The sequence below is a fragment of the Larimichthys crocea genome, chromosome XII, assembly GCF_000972845.2.
Source record: "Larimichthys crocea isolate SSNF chromosome XII, L_crocea_2.0, whole genome shotgun sequence".
Taxonomy (NCBI): Eukaryota; Metazoa; Chordata; class Actinopteri; family Sciaenidae; genus Larimichthys; species Larimichthys crocea.
The window spans coordinates 14,672,191-14,694,421 of record NC_040022.1 but is presented as its reverse complement, the minus strand read 5'-3'; the positions used below and the strand labels follow the sequence as shown (position 1 = coordinate 14,694,421).

Here is a 22,231-nt window from a genome sequence, read left to right as displayed (position 1 = left end):
CACATACACACAGAAACAAAATGTAGAGATTCATCATAAGAGCTGACAGCGCTTTTGATTTAGACACAAGTCATACATATAAATCAATTCACACATGCAAATTCTTACAGACACATGCACATATGCCTTCAAGCGCACACACACACACACACACACACCTCTACATCCTTCAGATCAGAAAGCACTAACACAGATCAAGGGTGTAATCTCATTTGACCCCAGAGCTAAGTAGCCCAGGGCAACAGCATTAAACTTCAAAGCTTCAATCTGAGTTTGTTACACATTCCAGCTCCAAAGCACTGTAACCGAGAGGAATCAAACCAAACTTTACGATCAGTCTGCATCACAGGATCTGTTCTGACCTGGATCAAATGATAAATAAACTGTGAGAGGTGGATAAATCTTCTTCTTCTTCTTTTTCTTTTTTTTAAAACAAGGTAGCTTCTCTCCTCTTCTCCTATATCTGTTTCTCTAGTCTGCATTCATCTTCCTCTTTGGCACATTCGTATTCCACTGGGGGCAGTGTTAAGCAGGACATCCTCTTAACACCCCATCACTCTTCCTCTCCATACAACAATTAGCCATTCCTGCTAGGGGTTCTCTTTATGGGAGAATAAGAATGGAGGAACGGGCCTAAGGAGCCCCAGCCTCAGCCAAAGACGGGCCCTTTTGTCTGGCCTGAGGTCCCCCTCTCAAATCATTTCCACAATGGAGAGGCTTCCAATCCAGATTAAGCGCTTATGAAAATGAAGAACTGTGTACTCTGAGATGGGGCCAGCACAGGCAACGTTGTCCCGGGTCACGAGAGCCAGTAAAAGGGCCCCTCACTCCGAGTGCTCACAGAGGCGTTTCTCAGGGAGCAGCAGCCCTATTCACATGGCATTAGGGGTGTAAAAGCATCACAGTGACTGCGCGAGTCAGGCAGGCTCAATATACATTTGGTTAATACCTCTATTGTCGTACTCCCTCTATGGCCGCTCTCCTAGCAGAACACGAGAGAAGGAGGACAGTGGTAGAGAGGGAATTAAAGAGGCAGAAAAGATGAGATAGAGAGGGGAAACAAGAGAGGGAGGGAACAGGATTTGCTGGCCCATTCATGCCGTGATGGGTGTGAAGCACACACAGACATGTCTGTGCGCACACACGCATACGTGCATGTACACATGCGCACTCGATAATATTCTTCTAAAAAAGGCTGCTGTGAGAGTCTGACATGACACTTGGCTGACACTGTAAACTTGGCAAGAGTCAAAAAAACACAACAAAAAAACATATAATGATAGGCCAACCACGGTAGCCAGTGATATAAAGGTCAGTTTATGTGGATGTAAGAGAGGAAGATAGGTAGGTTGGAAAAGAGAGAAGGAGAGAAAGGCAGAGATATTGTGAAATTGACTGAGTGTATGAGCATGTGTGCCTTTGTGTCCCTATCACTCTGTGTTTGGTTCATTCCCCAAAGGGTCTTATTATGCTTCGCGCTGGCTCCAACACAAAGGCAGCGTCTCCGTATCTCAGCCCATCCAGTTCCCCCAGAGAACATTCTAGACACAGCAAATCCATTTGTTTGTCAGCTTCTGCCTCTATTCGGACTTGGACTAATCAGATATCATTCTCTTTGAGAAACATACCGCTGTGCAGTCTGGCCTAGCACTACAGCAACACCTTCCAGCACTAAGATAACATCGCTGCTCTTTCAGAGAGGACTTTTTGTATTTGTGGGCACATAGACATGGTAAAACAGTGTTAAAGGGTTATAAAGGTATCTCAGGAGATCAAATAATTATCTTTCTAATAGAAAAAAAAAAATCTCTCCTTCCATATTAGTCAGACTTCCTCTAGAAGGGTGTTGTCCAACATGTTTGCCCTTCCTTGAGGATTATTAGGATAGTATTGTTAACTGCAAAAGGTATCTGCCAGCAGCACAAAATAAGTGGAAACCAAGGGCACTCCACCAATTTAGTATTGCACTACTATAACATTGTCAGACCCACAATGGAGAATTATAAAAGTTACAGTCTTTAAGATTTCAGTCCTGGTTAATTTGGCAACACATGGTTTATTACTAAAGGTCTCATAATTGTGGAGGCAGCAACAAACCTTTATCATTTTAATAAAGAAATCAGACCTTTTTACATCATTATCAGTGCATAGCATGAGTCTGTGAACAGCAGGGCACAGTGAAAGGAGTCGGTTACCTCGCTGAAAAGTTGGAGGTGTGCAGCCTGTCGCCTGAAGCTCTTCATCTTACAGCTTACTGTGGCTTCTCGTTCCATTACTCGCTGCAATATTTCAAACTAATCTGCTGTCAAAAAACGCACAAAATGACCGTTGTCATGACGCTGTTTTGATGAACGATAGTAGTACATATTACATTAGCTGTGACTGATCCATAATAAAAGCTAACTCATGCTTTGCCTGTTAAATGCATCAGTAGGAAATGTTTGGTTTGTAGCAGTAACTCAATACAGAATATTCCATGGACCCCACCCAAAACTAGAAATATGTATGTATTGATATTGTTTTATCAATAGGCTGTATGCTCAATCACCAGCGTTACATAATTTAGTTACTAGATTACTATAAATAAGGATCAAAATCAATGCATCAGAACCAGAGATGTTGCTTTTTTTTATTTCACTCATTCTTCTTCCTTGGCACCCATTGCCCATAATACAACTCGAACACAGAGTCGTATTTCTGACAGTTCTCTATTTCACTCCACACCCCCGAGTATTTATTTTTTACTATTGAACTTGCCTTCTTCAGTCGCCATCAACCACCAGTTTATCAACTTTTGTACATCTCCATGTGAGTCACTGAGTAGATGGATTTTCATTGTCAAAATCTTGAGTCTTCTCCAAAAAAGGGAGAAGTGCACATGCAGTGTACCAAAGATAAGAGCTATCGACTCTAATAGGTATCAAGATGTTTTAGTCAGTCATCAGATTTCATGTATTGTTTGATTTGAGTTTCACAACATTCAAACTACTGAGACGGTGTGCAAAGGTTACTTCTTTGAGCACAAAACATCAATTCAACCAAGTCTGTTTTCGCTGCTGATTTAATTAGCGAGGGCTAAAATGTCAGCATTTCTCAAAATGCAGACTTCCTTTCCTTTTTTCCCCCCTCTTTCTCTCACTGTCATATTATATCTTACAGAAGCTCTGTAAAAATGTGCACAATAAATGCAATCAATCCAACCTCCAACAAGACATAACATCCACTGCAACATGTAGGCAGCACTCAACCTGTTGACACAGACCATGTTCCCACTCATCACACAGCGAAAGCATGACGTGTGTGTGGTGGGTTTTATTACAAAATATAGCCAAAAACAGACTGAGAGGTTAACAAGCTTGATTGAACTATATGAAACCACACACTTTGAAGATTTCCTTAAAGTCAAGTTGCCTCAGCTGATGAGGATACAATAAGCTCACCTCACACCAACTGTGCACACACATACACACAAATAAACAGGGACACACACATGCACGTACATAAGTGCCACACAGATCTAACTACAAGTCTGGCTATGCTAATTCCGGTCTGGGAGAAAAGCTGCAGCCCCCCCAGCCAGTGTGGGAACTCAGTAAACAAATGGAGCACAAAGCACAAAGTGCTCAAAGAGAGGATTACCAAGTCTCTTTCTCCTTTTTTCACACTGCCTCCCCAACACGCATGCACACACACACACACACACACACACACACATATATATACATATATAGATAGACAGACATACACTCCTCCTCTTTCCCATCTTGCTTTCAAGATTCAATATTCACACAATGTCTTCACCAGTGGGCGTTTTCGGAAGACAGCCATAGCAGGGGGCCCTTGGCATGAGGAGTGACAACAAAGCCAAGATCAATAATTTGTCACAGAGATGTGTCTGCCAGATTGAGCTTCATAGGGTCTTCCTGTCTGTCACGCTGAAAAGAGACGTTTCCTCTGGTTTCTGCAGAACCCCATGCCCTGACCCGAAAAAGTACACACTATGTTTACTGTCAACGAAAACATGCAATTAAACGCGCACAATGACATAGTGCAGTGGAGATTATGGGAGTTGTCTAATTGCCGGATAATTGCATATTGTGAAGGTTTTAAGGTTGTGTTTGATATGACCTGCCCAGTTATAGGGAGCTGAGCTGGTCTAGGATAATGCATGGTGTCATAACATAGATTACACAGGCATAATTCTTCACGTATGTTTAATCAGGGATACTTAGGGAGCACTTAAAGTGGAACTGTAATGCTGTTTGCTTCAAGTGTGCGGGAATTATGGCAAACATGATTAGGTTATGAAATTGGACACGCAAAGTTCAGCTTGAGGTGATGGAAACTGTGTGTGTACACGTGTGTGTGTGTGTGTGTGTGTGTGTGTGTGTGTGTATACACGTGTGTGGATTTGTGCATTTGTGTGCAGGCCTCCCACAAAAGAGAGATCTTACAAGCTTTAACCCAAAGACCAAAGATTTTGAGCCTTGTATTGATTGCAAGCAACCACGCGGTTTGACAGAATCAACCCGAGACCATGGATGAAATGTAGTTTTGGCTTCCAGGATTTGCTTATTGAAAAAAAACTCACCATGCCAGGTTCATCAGTTCATCTACAGGAACTGTAATCTATGATCCTTCAACTACCCTTAAAAGCACAGGCTTGTAACTTGGAGACTCCTGGAAACATGAGACAATAAATTCACACTCTTTCAATTTTGTTGAACTACTGGAAAAGACAAAACTTCTAAAGACTGATATCTCAAAACTGGTAAAATAAATCCCGAATGATTTGCAATTCCGCATGATTACATACCACTGGCGGTAATTGAGGAAATATGTTTTTTTATAAATTGGGCTGACCCTTTAATCTGCTCCAGTAATAGAAAATTTGGACCTTGTTCCAGCCTGTTAGACTGCCACATTCTTCTTGGTTGCTTTGTTCGACTAGTTCTCACTGCATGTGGAATGAGCAGAGGTATATTGGCCTTACTATAATTGCAATTCAATTCTAATTAGATTGTCCGTCCACAAGTTCCACAACGTAACCTTGACTAATCCACATCTATCATCCCGCTGCTGATAACCTCCAGGAAGAGATGAGACAATTTCCCAGAATTAAAATGTGTCTCTCTGTCGTCAAACCAAACAGGCCTGGCTGTGTTATTAGTAGAACAGTGAATATTGATGGACAGTGATGAGGGAGAGTCAACAAATGAGGGACGATGGAGGAGCGGAGGGTGTTTGTATTTCCTCAACCGGGGGGCCATCAGTGGAGAGGCTCACCACGTCTCCTCATTACTGCCTGCTGGAGCATACTCCAAAGGGAGAAGGAGAGAGAATAAAGAAGGGGTGAGTTGTGGAGGCAGAAAAGTACAAGGAGAGAGAAGACAGTTTTCTATGCACTGTCCAAATTTAACTTTTGAGAGACAACACCACAGACAGAAACAGACACTTTTCCACAGCATTATTGATCATTTCTTTGTTGTGTTTTAAAAGGTGCAATCATAACTTAAAAGCATAAAGTGAGGGATTTGATTGATGGGGGTCACAGTTGGGGTGAGGGGGTGAAGTGGAGGCCCTCGTAGCGCTGGGCTTTTGTGTTTTTGCCAGTGAGGGTGACAACGGCAAATTAAGCAGAGCCCCAACCATCTGCTGAATGTTGGGGGTCCTTTGTCTCCTGGCCTCAACACCCAATGTCCATCACCGACTGAGTAGGTGGACAGGAGAAGACGGGACATATGGGAACTAAAAACATGACTGACACTGAAGTAGAGAAGGAAAACTGAAAAAGGATTTGACAAGTAAGATTGGAAGAAATGTCGGGTCAAAGTGGAGCCGTCTTGAAAAAGTGCAGCAAGTAAGGAAAAGACCAAGTGACAAATGAAAATGTATGGCTCTGAAAAAAAAGCCCAGTGACCAAATACATGGCATGAAAGGTACTGAAGCTTAGAGAACCAGACAAAAAACAGCAGATGAAAGAAAGACAGAGACAGTGAGTGAAAAATAATAGGAGTAGGAGTATGTGTCCGTCCATGGGGGATAAGAACAGCTCTGTGTGTGGTGGGTATTTCCATTATGTGTGAACAAAATCTCTGAATTCCCTGCACATTATTAGGGACTGACTCTGTCATTCCAGTGAGAGCAGCGCATCTGTGTTTGGGGTCATTTAAACACTCTGTTTGGGCCTTATATTCAAAGAGTCTTTGTTTGGGTCACACTCTTTCACCACTGCTCTCTGCCATCTCTCTATTCAGCCCATTGAGAGCCATGGAAACAAGAAGTCTTTCACTCTGCTCTTTCTTACAGCTTTTCTCTGTCTCTTCCACCCACTACTCCATTTTTGTCTTCATCACATTGGTCTTTACTGCCATAGGACTAATAAGAACAGGAAGAGTCAGACGCTTACTTAATTGGGCTTCAAGGTGACTTAGTAGAAATTGGTGTGTGGGCGTGTGTGTGTGTGTGTTTGGAGTGTGTGTGTGTGCTGGGGAGTACACATGGATGCTTCTCTGCAAATGAAGTAAACTCTGTGGAACGGAAATAGACAAGGCCAAATGGGCTGGAATTGGCTGTAATAGCTTACCGGGCCTTTGTGGGTCCTGTCTGCCAGATCCTTTACACTCAGATAAGACAAATAAAGAAGTAATCAAAGCCTCAGTGGAGCCAGAAACTATGAAACTAAAAGTTTACAGTAAATAACCTCCGATGCCAAACTTTAAAGCTCTAAGCAAATGAAAATGTCTGGAGAGACTTAGTACTTGTGTGTGTGTTTCGGGCATACTTTGAAAGAAATATGATCTTATTTCAGCTAGATTCTCTAATCACTGAATAAGCCAGCTGGTGTCTATGACAATGAACTCTATAGGGGCATATATTGGGGTTTATAAGGTTTTAAGCAAGGGCCAATAATGTGATAAACATGCCTCGAAACACTACATTCCACATTTTAAGAATGCACACATGGAAGAACTAATACTCTTTCTGTGCATGTGCCCAAGATGTGTGTTTATGCGTGTGTGTCAGTGCGCGTGTGTGCTCGTGCCCCATGATGGCAGCCATTAGACAGGAGTAAGGCAGCCATGATGAATCGGCACTTAGTCCAGGGAAGCGCACTTGCTCAATGGGCTGTGAATCTCCCGCTGCCACTGTCAGCCTGCAGAATGTTAAATAAAGTTATTTGAATATTTGTAATATTAATGTGCCAGTGTGTCAAAAGCCCACTGGAGCCTAACGGTGAGAGAAAATATGAGAAGATTCAGATTGCAGTGTAGGCCTATAGGACTGCTCTGGTGAGGCATTTCCGTAAATACTCGACTAAATAAATGCATAATCATGGATAGTGCATTAGGTTATATTAAGGATGGATGGGTGGAACGAAAATAGAGTTCAATGAATAAGTAACCAGAAAATATTATGGATAATATTTATAATAAGTAATTATGTTTCTTGTCATCCTATTTCACTAGTATCTGATCCTCCATGCAATGTTCTGGCCCTAACCCAGTCTCCTAGTCCACACAGGTGAAGACACTCATAAGGATGGCCCACTGAGGTTAAAAGAAAAGAGAAGCAATAAGCTTTGAGTACGCTTAACCAATTACAAAATAAGACAAAATATAGTAGGGGGTCTCATAAAAATAAGACTGCCAGCTTTATAGACTCCAGGCAGGAATTTATCAGCTCATAGAAAATTTGGTTCCCCAAAGGAAAAAGTGTTAACAGCACAATGAAGAACAAGCAGTCCAAAGTTTGGAATTGCTCTTCATACAGTAGTATAACATTTAGCTCTGTTGACTCTGAAGCAATTTCTGCCACATCATTCACTTTTAAGAGTTTGAACATCAGAATAATTAGCTTACCGGGGAGTTTTAATCACGTCATATATGAGAATACAGGGAACATTAAAATGATCAATGATTATATCAGATTATTAAAATAAAAAAATAAAAAACACACAGAGATGGATGTGAAGCAAAACTAATCAAGGTGATTCTATTAATCACTCAGCTGGAGACCACAACAACGACCATGAGAGGGTCCAGTAAAACAATCAAATCAGTCTCTCTTAGACACTCGAGTTGAACAGGACACACACACAAGACAAGCTTTGCATTGGAGGAGGTAGTGGGGTGCTATTTGGAGTGTCTCTGCTCGATTTAACAGGGAGGTGATAAAATATTTAGCAGATTGCTTACATAGCCAAGGGGGAGAGAGAGAGAGAAACAGAGAAAGAGGGAATGGAGGACAGAGAGAGAGAGAGAGAGACTGAGAAAGAGGGAGTGGAGAAAAGAGAGAGGGGAGGAGGGGGGATACCCAAATGGCTTGTGTGGGAGCTGGGGAGCTGGTAATGAGGATGGCATGCTGGCATCGTCGTTACAGAGCACAACAACTCTACATGGTCTCTCTGCCCAACTGACAGCAGGCTGCACACACACACAAACGCACACACGCCACAGTACCTGTCACTAATTAAAACATATAGATTAGAGAAAGTGCAATCAGGTACAGGGAGGCTTACAAACACACACACACACCGACACAACCACCACAAACACGTTTGAACATGAACACACACACATGCACACCCAGTAGCAATTAGCGTTGTTTTCTCTGTCATAACAAATGACTTCCGTTTTCAAATAAGTAAAAAAATCATTAGTTTGTCAAAACATTTGTAATTCATTCACAGCAACTGCCTTTCAGTATGCACAAACAAACTATGGATTTGTGCAAGATTGACAAGATTTCTGTGACTGTTAACAGCTGTGTGTTTTGTCGCGTTGTATACAGTGATGCATACGATGGTAAATTTGTGTTTTGCTTTGTCATTTTATGTTAATTCACACTGAGATTGTCCTCAGCCAGTTTCAAGTGGGACTGACTATTTTGTCATTAGTTGGGTTAAGCCAGTTAAATTCATTTTAATGCATAATATTTCCCCAACAACTATTCACAAATACACCGAATGGACAATTTTCACATATTCAACAAAGCAGTTGTTGAGTAGGTGTATACACATCATTTTCCACTTCTAACATACTGTATAGTCAGACAATGTGACGAGATCTGACAGACAGGAATTTCTTTTAATTCTTTTGAATTCCAATTTTGCTTTGAAGAACCACATTGACTTCCCCTTCCTACTGTATGTAACAGCTTTGCTTCTCATGCAGCTCTCAGCGAGAGGCATTATTTCAGCATGAAACTGCATGCTCTCATATTCTTTTTTATTCCTTGTTACTTCATCTCTAATGGGCAATTACTTCAGACCCAATGCCGAGGCCATGTTATTGCACCAACTCCTCAATTGATTGCTTGCCCATAGTACTCAACTTCCACAAGCACTTTAAGGTTAGATTTCCTTGTTTAAATAATGGATTGCAATCCCATGAAAGGGACTCTGTGGAAAATAAAAGGTTGAGATTGCTCTTATTGGAGAGGACATTCAGTGGAGATGAGAGGGAAACAGATTCCATACAATTCTCCGGAGAGTAAGCTAGTTATGAGAGACACAAATGGCAACATATTTTGTTTCTCTTTTAACTCTGTTAACTCTTTTCTCTATGCATGCATGCATGCATGCAAGTTTGAGTATGTATCCTGAGGTTTGTTGTTGTTGTTGTTGTAGGTTTCAACCTACACAACATTTTACAGGTTTATACAACTTTCTTTGGCTACACACTAACAACTCCCTCCACAGGCTGTTTTTCATACCTCCCATAATACTACGGTTCCATCAGAGAGACACATGTCAGACTTAACACAGCAGGAAGTCTACTTGCTGTGGGTGCTTACAGAAGGAAGTCAAGGGGATTGTGGGAATTAGTGGAAATATACGTCTCTTACTCCTGTTCAAAGAGTCTTTGTAGTGCGGTTCCTACTGGGGGACTGTGTATGTGCATGTGCCCGTGTGTTTGTGGTGTTTACAGCAGTTCCAGTGTTCCCCACTAACACAAGCCACAACAAGCCCCCTACCAGCACTTGGGGATAAGCTCCAATTACTGTGCTGTGAGTGTGCATAAGGTTGAGGTAAATAATGGAGAAAAAAATAATTTCTGGACAAAAAAAAGGATGGATCAGCATCAGGTAAAATAAAAGTATTCATACACTGGGCATACATAGCCTGGAGGTTTGCTTGCATTAGACAGACAAGGTTATTTGCTATCAAATTCTTGTACTGAACTTAGCTTTACATGTTTAACCTTCAAACTAAATATCTCACATACAGTAACGACTAGCTCTGGTGAGATCTAGCTACAAAGTAAAACTACTCCAAAAGGAGCCACATATTGTATTTTCAATTTTTTTTTTAAAGTGAAACATAAAATACTGCCAAAGGGATTTATCATTTTTTTCTATATTGTAAAGACTAAGAACAAAGGCACAGACTTATTGAAAATAAGCTGTTGAAACAAGGGAGGGAAAATTGAAATATGTATATCCTATATCACATGGTCACTTAACTTATATATTAAAAAACATAACAAGTAACTCTTTTTAATAGTGTAAAAAGCAGAGAGTATTATATGTGTTTAGCTTTCCGTAGGTTTGAGAACTTTCTATTAGACCTAATGATGCTGGGGTTTAAAATATAACACCTCTCATGTTTTTCCATTGAAAATTGAACGGGAATAAAGAGTCACAGCAGGCAAACCAAAGCCTGTTAATAATAAGCTTGCATATAATGCACTGAAATGCTTTTCCCAGAGGTATGTGTTAAACAACACAGTTCATTTTAAACTATGTAAATTAAATGGATTTTGCACTGAAACAAAATATAATAATCATAGAAAAAGTCATGCAAAATGAAATGATCTGTGAATAATGAGATAAGGAAATTTGCTCTGAAATGAAAACTTCCTGTGATGAGCGACCTTAAGGTAAGCAACTTTTGCCTCGTCATTTTCATTTGAAAGTCATCCCACCTTAGCCAAGGACTGAGTGTGTGTGTGTGGCTGTGTGTGTGTGTGTTTTGTGTAGGACACAAAGCAATGCGAGAAGGATACAGTAGACACAGTCACACACTGAGCTTTGTAGATATGTGGCACTCTCATATCTGTTTATTGATCAGAGCAGATGTGCGTCAATCAATCTTATCTGGGCTCCACACACTCTCCAGCTAACCTCCAGAGGCAGGCCAACCAATACTGCACCATACTGAGAGCCCCAAGCCACTCATATTATCATCAGACACCTTGAGCAAATTTTCTCTTTGTACATGTGCATGAGGGTGCAAAGCATAAAGTGCATTAGAGGACAGACAGACAGAGAGAGAGAGAGGAATTGATAGATTAAACCAAAAAACCCAGATTAACCTCATCTTCATGTTTGTGTTATTATCTATTCCTTAGAACTTAGTGCTTCGCACATCATGCTGAGGCAAAATCAAACCTCTCGCCATCTGTAAAGTAGGCTGCACAGAAGGCTGGCATTCGCTACAGATTAAGAATCAATGCTAATGTGCCTTTCTAGTACACCGGAGGTGGGTGTGATCAAGGAAGAAGTGCGACACATCATGTTCAGCAAAATGCATGAAACACAATCAATTCAGCCATTCCAATGATGCAGAAAATCTGTGATCCAAGGTATGCCTTTGTAATATGTAAGCCTAAAATAGAACAAATTCACATTGCCTGTCTTCTTCTGAAGTGATTGTTTCATTATGAGCAGTCCATCACTTTAAAAGAGAGTGAATGATGAAAAGAAAAGAATCTGAAAGCAGGGTGCTCGAAACTAGCAGAAGTAGCAATCACAAATAGGACTATAGGTCAGATGTTTATGACAAATTCATCTAGTTCTACTTATAACTTACCTCGACATACGTTGCCATTGTCAGGTTCAAACCCAGCCTTGCATGTGCAGCTCCCAATAGGAACCATCCACTCTCCGTCTCCGTTGCAGTAGAGCTTGATAGGGACATCTACTTCCTCCGAGTTGGGAATGCAGATTCCTCTGGCAATAACCAGGGAGGTGCTCTCAGCCCCTGTCATGGTTTCGGGAAAGATTGCAAAGTTCTGGACCACACTTGGGCACTTCTTATAAAAGACCCTGACTGAAAGCAGAGACATGCAGGCACCATAGTCCTGGAAGGCCAGGTAGAAGCCGTTTTTAGACAATGGGCCGAAGCTCCGCACTTCTGTGTTGACCTTCATCAGGCGTCCGCCAAAGTCCACCTGCGAGAAGCTTTCGTCTGCAGCAATGGTGTCCACCTTCAGGTAAGGAGCCTCCATCCAGAAGGCAGTGCCTTTTGTGGCAATGACAGCATCAGTTTCATAGTAGTAGAGGTTAAATGTCTCCTTGCATGAGCCAGGGACGTTGGGGATGGAGCTGCAGTCGCGCACGGTGAATCGAATCTCCACATAGATGCGTTGTGCTCCACGCCGATCAATAAAGGTGGTGAGCAGCCAGTTGTTTTGACTGGGCTCGAAGACATTACACACCTGGTAGGTCCTGATGGTGTTGAGATTTTCATCGTAGCCACTCACCTCCTCCCACTACAGAAAGAGAAAGACAGAGAAGAGCGAGAAAAAAAGTGCATGGTTGATTAGTTAATCATCTGTGATAAATTTGTGGTGTTTTCTCTTTTTTTTTCCAGAGAAAATGCTAATGTTGTTTGAGCAACAGAGAATTTGTACACATATCAGTAATCTCTCTAGGGCTTTACATTTGAGTCTTCTTCCTGGATTAACAGAAAGGAATCAGCTTGTATGGCTGTGGGGTTTATTTATCCACCGTGGATACACAAATGTCCTTTTTTTTTCTGATTCATAAACAATTCCTTAAGTGCAAAAACAGCAAAAACACCACTTTTCCGCCTTGTTCTCTAAATATGCTCAACAGCTGTAGTATGTGTACTGCCACTGTATAAGCACAAACCCAGTGATTACTTTGGATGCGCTGCTGTTTGCCATCTACACTAAGTGTGGCTGGGCACTGAGTTGATTGCATTATAAAATATCATGTGCAACAAATTCAAGATTATGCACTATTGAATGAATTACAATTAGAAAGGCAGGGACTACTACATGGGAGACAGGAGCCGGTCTGATGGAAATGCATTTTCGTGCAGGCTGAGCTAAAATACACTACAGGCCATTTCTTGCAGGTGTGACCCAGAAAGTGTGTTGGATGAGCATCAGAAGCCCCTTGGGTTATTAATCCAGTGCTCCAAATCCTAATGAAAATGTGCCATTAACCTTTCACAGGAATCACTGAGAATCAGGATGAGAAATCACTGTAATAAACAGAAGCTTGCTTTAAGATGAAACTGTCCAACTGATCAAAAGCTGGTCATGACAGACATCCTACTAATATTATTCTAAATGTGATATCTTAATTTGTAAATCTATTTTTATAAGGCGGGTGTTATACTATGGCACACCGCAGTAGAGCAGACAGAAAAAAAAACATTAAGGCTGCATGCATTGCGACAGTCACATAAAAGCCCCACCGACTTGAAATGAATATTTTGTGGAGTACAGAGAGCAATTTGAAACAGTTTTGAATTTTTTCCTCTCAGATCACTTCCACTGTCTGTAATAATACCATTCTTTTTACTCCTATTTGAAGCAACAGCTTGGCTCAGAGATTTATTCTTTCAAATTCCCACCCCACCAATGATCCAAACAGCTGTAGGCGAGGAGGAGTTAATGAGGTCTATAGTGGAGTGAGTGGGCCTCCAGTCAGTTCATGTTTCTTGTGTGCATATATCTCCTGGTGCTTCCTCCTTCTTCTGACCTTTAAAGCCCCAGCTGCTCAATCAGGCCTAATGGAGAGGAGAGGACACTGACTCTTCACACACAACCCCAACAACCATTCCAATGATGGATACAATTCAGAAATCTTGATAGATGAATCCATAAAATGATAGCCAAGTGAGCCAAGATATACAGGATGCACCCGAAGCATTGGCTTTGGGGGTTCGGAAACATATAAAAACAATGAACTTGATAAAACTGTTTGGCCCAAGGAATACATGGCAGTATCTGGAAAAAACAAGAATGTTTGGGTCAGGTGGGGGCAAGGACAGGGAGGGGGGAGAAGACACATGGAGAACAGTGACATTGCTGCCATGATAAACGAGTTTACAGAAATCTGAGGTGCAAATTAAAGCCTTTTTTCACGGCTGTTCCCTCTGTGCCCACTTCGCTGTACTCTTCCCCCCCCTCTCCTCCCTTCCCCTTCTGCTCTCTTCTCTCGTCTCTGCTCTGTAATGACCATTCATCAGCATTACAGGAACCCGTCCCTTTCAGCACTGCCTGTTCATTAATACAGCCAGCCCTAGGCTCCTCTGCACCCGTCTGCTCTGGTCTAGGAGGGGGTCCTCACTGCCCCACGTCTAGCCAAATGACCACCATCTTTCACGCCAGAGAGGGGCCTGAGGCGTCTCTGATAATGCCCGTCTGAAATCTGTCCAGAAATTCATTGGCTCATATAATAATGAAGAAGATTTTTATTTTTTTTTTCTCCTCGGTAGATATTCGGTGTCACCATTGTGTCAAAGACAAAACTATTACAGGTGCATCAGAAGTCAAAATTAGTGACACAATTTCCCCCTATTATTTCAGCATGTTGCATTCATCTGCTGTTCACGTACGTCTGTGTGTTTGTGTGTGTGTGTGTGTTCACAGAACATGCTGTTTATAATTTGATGGTTTACCGACCACATATTGATTTGCTGGCTGTTGTTTTGCTTGTGAAGAACTTCAGAATATATGCCACATTTCTGTTTCTATAGGTACAAAACATTTGAATACCCTGAGTATTAACATCAGTATCCATTCTATAGCATCTTTATCATTTGCTCTCTTCCGACAACATGGCAATGCATGCGGCAGTTGCGTTTAAGAAGCAAGGACATCATCTACATGAGCAGCACATGCCCCACAGTCACATCAGTACACCGCCTCTGTTTATTTCTATTTCTTAACTTCTCTGCAGACCTTTTACATCATTTAAATCAAATCCATCTCCTCCACTACTCCCTGACCTTGCCAGAAAAGAGAGAAAAGAGAAGCTATCATCACCTGTCACCTTACTGATAATGGAATTCCCTGGTTCTTCCATCCATTTCCTCTTCAAGGATTTGTGTATAAAATAACACTATTAGTCCTGCTCTGTATATATTTAGTCCTTGCATTATAAACCTAAGCGCACATGTATGTTCCAGGCATGTATCATTCATATCGTGTCAAGGTGAACAAGGCTAGATACTGGAGCGTGATCATCATTATGTTCCCATGTGCTTTTGTACTAGCCCCACCACATGTTTGCCCTGCTGTATATCTCCAGTAAGTTCAGGTGATAAGAGATAATGCTGTCTTTGTGGCAGTCAGGCAAGAAACCACAGAGCAGTAGAGGATGTGAATTACCTCTTGATGAAACTGAATCATTTGAGTATTTTATGTGTCTCTATAAAGCCTCTCTGTCAATTAGTTTTAATGTACACATTTCTTCATCAGTATATATAGTTTATCGTTTCCAATATCACTGAACACAAACTTTCTTGCTGATGAAACAGCAGACAAATATTTAGAGCCTCTTTACACAACACTCATTTTTACGCCAACCAAATGTACCCATTGGCTCCGCTCTAATAGCTTTGCTTTTTTCAGTAATATAGGAGACACTCTTCCCTTGCCCCTGATTGTCAAGTGTGCCCATTGTGTGTGTCATTATAGCTGCTCTGTTTTATGGGCAGTAGCGAGGAGATGGAGGAGCTATGGATTCACAAAGCGCTTAATGTTTGTGTTAATGACCAGTCACAGCTAGCTGAGCTGGAGAAGAGAAGGCGGAGGAAAGAAAGAGACAGAGTGATGGATAAAAGAAAAATACAGGAGGGGAGAGGAATCAAGGAGAGGAGGTGGGGGGTGGGCGTGTGTGTGTAGGGGGGGTAATATATTCAGGCTGATGTTCCCCTTCCCACAGCCTCAGCTCACTGCCATCAAGCCATCGATACTCTGCCCTCATAAAGGCCATTCATCACATTGATCTCCTGCCATTACCTTCAAAGGCTAAAATAACACAGAGCAGCTCAGATGGCCACAGTCTTGCTCTATAGAGGACTACAGCATCCAACAGTGAGCTAGGGACAATCAGAGCTCAAACCACAGAGCTGAGAGTAACCTATCAGAACACGGATGTAACACCTGTGGAGAATAATAGGAGAAATGGGCCGGACTAATGAGTCATTTAGAGCAGACATGGTGGGAACATGACAGGAGCTACCGTACACATGCTGCAAGATTACAGTCAAGCCAGATACTGAAATATAAAGAGCTACTGATAGCAGTAGTACAAAAAGTCACATAGCCCCTTTCCAACGCAAGAACTTTTCCAACATGGGGACTTACTTAACTTACCTAAGTCAAATAGGAACCCAGGAACCTTTACATGTTTACAGCAATCACTCACACAGTACACACACATAACAGGGTGCCAAGTATCCATATTATTAATAGTAATGGGAATTTCTTTTTTATTCAAGACTAGACTTACTGTAATAAAGATTGGTGGGTGAATGGTGATCGAGCCAGTGAAAGGGACGAATAAGAGTTTTACTTTCTAATTGTTTTACTATTTTAGAGACTGGTGTTTCACCTTTTTGAAGTTTTTAGTCCCTCTAGCTCAACAGGTCTCCTTTCCAATATCCTAAAGTTGCACAGCAGTCGATAACAAAGAACAACAGTGACTCTGTGTTGTTGTCTTGTCGCGTGGATAAAATCGTGTAATAATTGACTTAATCTTCAGGGTTCCTCAGATGGTGTGGAAACGCAAACTAGAGTGCGCAAAAATGACTTTTCTTTCCTGATTCGGTTCCAGGGGATTATTAGTGGAAGGGAGCCAACGGTTGCAACCAGATGAAATTCAGCAATAAAATATGAGCAATTTGACTTCTGTCCTGATGTTCTGTTACTCTACCCTCAATCATACAAACCAGCCAAAACACTTGGCAGCAGAAGGATCGGTTGTGGCTGAGGCTTTACTACACACACATAAAGACGAGTCTTGACTACTTTTAGCCTATTATGCAACTTCAGTCAATTCACACGAGACTTGAATAGAGAAGCATTTATTGGGCTGATCTTTAACCTCCAGTCTGCTGTCGGATTCTCAGCAGGGTCACGCTCACAAAATGCTTTTGAAATCCATCAGTGCCAGTTAATACGGCTACATGCTTAGACACACTGAGCACAGTTGCATGATGAGCAGCTCAGAACATGTCCATGTTTAAACCTCTTCAGCCTAGAGAGGTCTACAAAATGCTATTGCAAATAGTCGATGAGTGTCTGGCAACTGTTTCTTGAACGGCCGTCAAAACTCCCATTATTCAGTCTGATGGGCTTTTACAGCAGTACCCAAGGCAAGAGGTTTTATTAAATAGTAGACAGCAATGGCCAAACCTAACCGCTCCATCGCTACAGTGTTCCCCTCTACTTTGTCCCCGACTACGCTCTGTTGATGCAGTTTACAACTGATTTTTTGTGCCCTTTTCAGTTAAAGCACTCACCTTTGAGCTTACCCTTCAAAAAGAATGTCAGTAAGTGAGGCTGCTTCATTTTTTATGTTCCCCCAAAGGATTCTGGGACTAGATTGTGTTTATATAGTGTTTCCGCCAACCGTATGTCTAGGGTGTTGTGTTTACATCTGTGACACCCAGAGGAATGGCTGGCACATTTGTGAGCACTTTCTGCCCAAGAGTTGCCTGTTCATCTATCATTGCAGGGCTAAAACATGTGGGCGGAGGCAAGCAGGAGATTGGTTTTCATACTACAGGCTTAGGATGGACATTTCAATAATGAGCCTCTTTGTTATTCATGACAACACAACATTCTACTGAGGCCAAGAAAGTATACCCTCATAGAATCCATTTTTTTAATAATTAGGCATGAATAAATCAGCATTTAAAGAGCTGGGGTTTGATAAAAAAGAGAGTAGAAAAGAAAAAGAAATGGCACAGATGCAGGCGAAATTCACATTGACAGATTTGTAAAGGCCAAGGTCTGAGAAGGACAGTGCATTATAGGTGGACATGAAAAGCTGAGATAGGGATTGAACTCTTTATGCCCCTGCTGAAAGATGCTCTTCTCATTTTGCAAAGCTCACCGCTGACGGTAATCACAAGCCAGATAGCTTTTTCTTTCCAAAGGCTGTTTCGAATCCCTCTGACTTAATGAGGATATTTGCATTTCAACCTTTGGGTCTGTTCCTTGAAGTCGGTAGAATGGACATGTCATATAAAGCAACAGTTGGTTTGCTCTTAACAATAACTGCAGCTACATTTACTCACATCCCCTCATAATCTTCGAGACACATACTCATATCTCTTATTCTGAAAGCTGAACGCTTCATCTCCCACCTTACACATACACACACGCGAACACACATACAACCAGACTGCAGCCTCTAAAATATGCAGTGGCATGATTGCTATTATCATTTCTGATCAGCTGTGTTATTGAATGAGGGCTGCTGTCAGGCCAGTTGCATGGGAATGATTATTTTGCAGGCATCTGTGGCCTAGTTCCGCCTGGCTGAATGTGATGGATGGGGAGGAAATGGTGATGTCTGAAACACTCCCAAGTCCTGCCAGATCCCAGCCACTCTATAATTACAGTCACACAGTTTGACTGAGCCCAAATATAACTCCGTCCGCATGAGACTCATTGAAGATCTGCTCCCTAGCCACGCCCATGCCCCCGATCAATATGTTTGCTGAACTGAGGTGTTAAGCGAGTAAGTTCACATTGATGTTGCTGATAAACGAAGACTTTTTTTTACTGCTGGCTTTTACACCAAACTTTATCTGTATGTATATGAATGTGTGTTTATACCATGTGAGAAATGTGCTGTGTGTTGCATAATTACATCATTACATGCTCCCAAGGGTCTTTGATATGAATTTTTAGATCCTGAAAGTGATGCACATAATGTGGCATCACGCTGCGCCATTCAAATGAACAATCCACCCAAGCGCCTCAGTCTCCCACTTCTCCATCCAACTTTTTTGTAATATCATTATAAACACGCATTTTCAATTACGTGCTGGTTGCTTTGAAGCAGCAGTCGATCTGCTGGCCTGAAGATGCTGTTAGACTGAGCTGCTCGTAAACACAAACCTCCTAGATATTGTAGGAATAGCTTCTACTGTTTACACTGAATACAGCAGGCTTGAAACGATCATAAAAGCTGTTTTATTTTTCCACCCAAGAAAAATGAAATTCAAATTTTAACTGCAAGCAATCTGGCCTCACCATTCCTACAGAGGATTTGAAAAATCTAATTATTAGGACAAACATAATTCACAGAGATTTGTGGGTGGTGGAGCTTTTACAAGGTTACTTGACATTGTAGGTGGGAAAACAGAAACAAGTGAATTATTGAATTATACAGCGGATGATATTATAGAGAGAAATGTACTAGGAAACTTCTGCTCAATACAACTGAATAATATTTACCACTGAAACCTCTTCATGTCTTTTCTCTTGGATGTTATTGATCTTTAGGAACATATTTTTTCTACTGCACATTTCATTTCTTATGACATCAACTATAGTTGTAATTATGAATGCCAGTACTATCCAATTATTTAGTTTGGCTGTTGAAAAAAAAAACAACAGTGGTAATTTGTGCAGATCTGTGAGGAATGAGTATATAACCGATTTTTCTTCTTGATCCAGATCTGCACAATTACCATTCAAGAATTTGTACAAAGGAATGGCTGGAGACCAAGTCTGACTTATGAATGAGCCTAGAAATAAATCAGTTAACGCTTAGGAAAACTTCATTAAGTCAACAAGGTATTTAAAAGGAGAAAAACAAGGTTAATGTAATTGTGTTGAAACAGAGAACTGTTTCCTGAAGCCTTTTTATCTCAGGATGCACCTGGTAACACCCACTCAGGTACCTTTGGAGAAACCAGGCAGCTGACACTGCCTCAACAGCAGTTCAGTTACTAGGAGCAACATTGCCATGAGTCACCTCGTGTAAAAGTCTCAAGCCGTGTGTTGCGTTGAAACCTGACAGCCTCTGCAACTTTATGGATCTACTCGTGGAGGATGATAAGGAGCACTACATGATTCACCATCCTTGTGAATTGTAGATGGGCCCTGATGCACTGGTATGTTGAGAGAAGAAATTGGAAATTCTAAAAGTAGAAGGAGAGGAGCAAGAGAAAGAGAAAACTACAGAAGAAGCAGACATAATGTAAAGAGTGGGAACTTAAATAATTCAGAGTGGACGATGGGTATAAAAATGATGAAAAGAAATGGGCTGTTATAACAGGGAATAAAGGGAGTAAGAGAAATGCAAAGGGGAGTGAGAGAGTGAAAGCTGTCACCCTGCAGGCCCCCCTGGCCCCCTATGGCTCAAGGCGAGGCCATTTAGGGACAAACCACAAAGAGTGTGTCAGCAGGGGACAGGAGAATGGCAAGGTATTAAGGCTTATGGGTGCAAAAAGGGGCCCCTGCCTGTCTACATATGTGTGTGTGTAGATGTGTGTTTTTGTGTGTGTATCTGTGTATATAAAAATCCTGCAAAGCATGACACTTGACAGCCCTGTTCTCTAGACACAAGGTGGGGAACGGGAGGGTTAGGTGAAGATAGAGTAAAAAGGGAGTCTGAGCTCTGAGACAGACAAGCTAGAGCAAAGAAAAGCAGCAAAAAAAAAAAAAAAAAAAAAAAAAAAAAAAAAAAAAAAAAAAAAAAAAAAAAAAAACGGAAACAGTCACTGTGAGTAAAAAGATGGAGGAGAAGAATGGGAGGATTTACAGCTATTTCTGCTAGCTCCGTAGGACTGCTGATATAGCAGGTACTGCAGGTACTAGGGGAAGACACACAATCACTCCCACACACATAAGTCAGACTCAGCCTCTAGCCGCTCCTTCGCACTCCTTCAAATTCATACCAAATTAGGGATAGACTCATTTCTCTTTTATTTTTTGCCCTAGTTCTGTCACTTTGTTCTTTTATTTATTCTTTGACGAAAAAAAAAAAAAAAACTGTCCTTGGTTCCTAACACATCCAAGAGAATTTTTACATGTGAAATATGGAGGAGAACGTTACAAGAAGGAAATCAATAATTGAGGTTTTTTTTATTTATTTTTTTTATTTCAAGGAGGAAAATAGAAAATGGAGAAAAGGTATAAATGAAGAAATAGTCGAGAGAGAAAAGTGGCCCATTTTCAAAGCAGCGTGTCACGCACATACAGTAGTGTAATGTTCTGCTGTGTCTGTAACTACATGCAGCATAGATGTTGTTGTCTTGGCTCCGGCCTCCCTCACAAATGAGATTTGGAATGCAAATGAAATCTTACCTACAAAAAAGAACAAATGTTTCGAGCTAAAATACGATATGGGAGTGGTTCTACAGGAAAGCACAGACTAACAAAATTACATAGACAAACAAACGCCTAAACACAAACACACACAGACCGAAAGCCATAGATACATTTTGAACTAAGTGATTCGCTCTCTTACTATTCTGGCCCTCATGCCGAGCAGAGATGTCTGTGTCTGAGCTCAGAACAAATTCAGCTGTCTGGCTACACAACTAAATCACACTCAATAACCATGGAGGCAAAATGAAACCAGGTCTCCTGCTGGTATGACATCAGCTGTGTGTGTATGCATTTGCAAGAATGTGCACATACATTCTCATTTCTTTTTAACCGTAACTCATTCCACAAGTGTTTATAAGGAATTATATTTGTGGACGTGTGCATGTGCCCATGTCTGGGTAAATTCTTAGACATGTGTGCAGTTTCCATCCGTTTGTGTACGAGCGTGTGTGTGTGCGCATGCATGCGTGTAATGAAGGCACTCTTCTCACCTGGCCGCTGAATCGCAGCCAGCATGACTCACTGTCGGGTTTTTTTTTTCTCCTCTCATTCTATTTCAGCGCGAGCTCTGCAGGTTCAGAGTTCACCTTCATCCCGCTCTCTCACCTTTTTCGCTCCTTCAAACTCATCCTCCGTCTTTTTTTTTTTTCTCCTCTCCATTTCTCTCGGACTATTTTCATCTACATTCAATCAACCCCTTTCTCCTTCCCTCTCTACCTTTCAGTCTTTTTCACTTTCATTTCACTTTTACTTTCCCCTCCTGTGTTCCCTTATGCCCATTGAGCCAAAGCCTGTCTGTCTGTCAGGGTATGAATAATTGAGGTGTATTGAGTCTGGTCAGCAGATGGTGAGATGGCTGTTATGGATCTATCTGTGCTCTTTAGGAATCG

General features: G+C 41.5%; 1 protein-coding gene across 2 annotated transcripts in view; it reads right to left on the bottom strand.

Moving 5' to 3' along the window:
* The window catches only part of ephb1 (EPH receptor B1), a 141,685-nt gene that overhangs the window by 68,869 nt on the left and 50,585 nt on the right, over nt 1-22,231 (bottom strand). For both annotated transcript variants that reach the window (XM_019262195.2, XM_027285682.1), the window contains exon 3: nt 11,816-12,497. In XM_019262195.2, the coding sequence (XP_019117740.1) occupies nt 11,816-12,497 (682 nt within the window). The remainder of the gene's footprint in view (nt 1-11,815; nt 12,498-22,231) is intronic.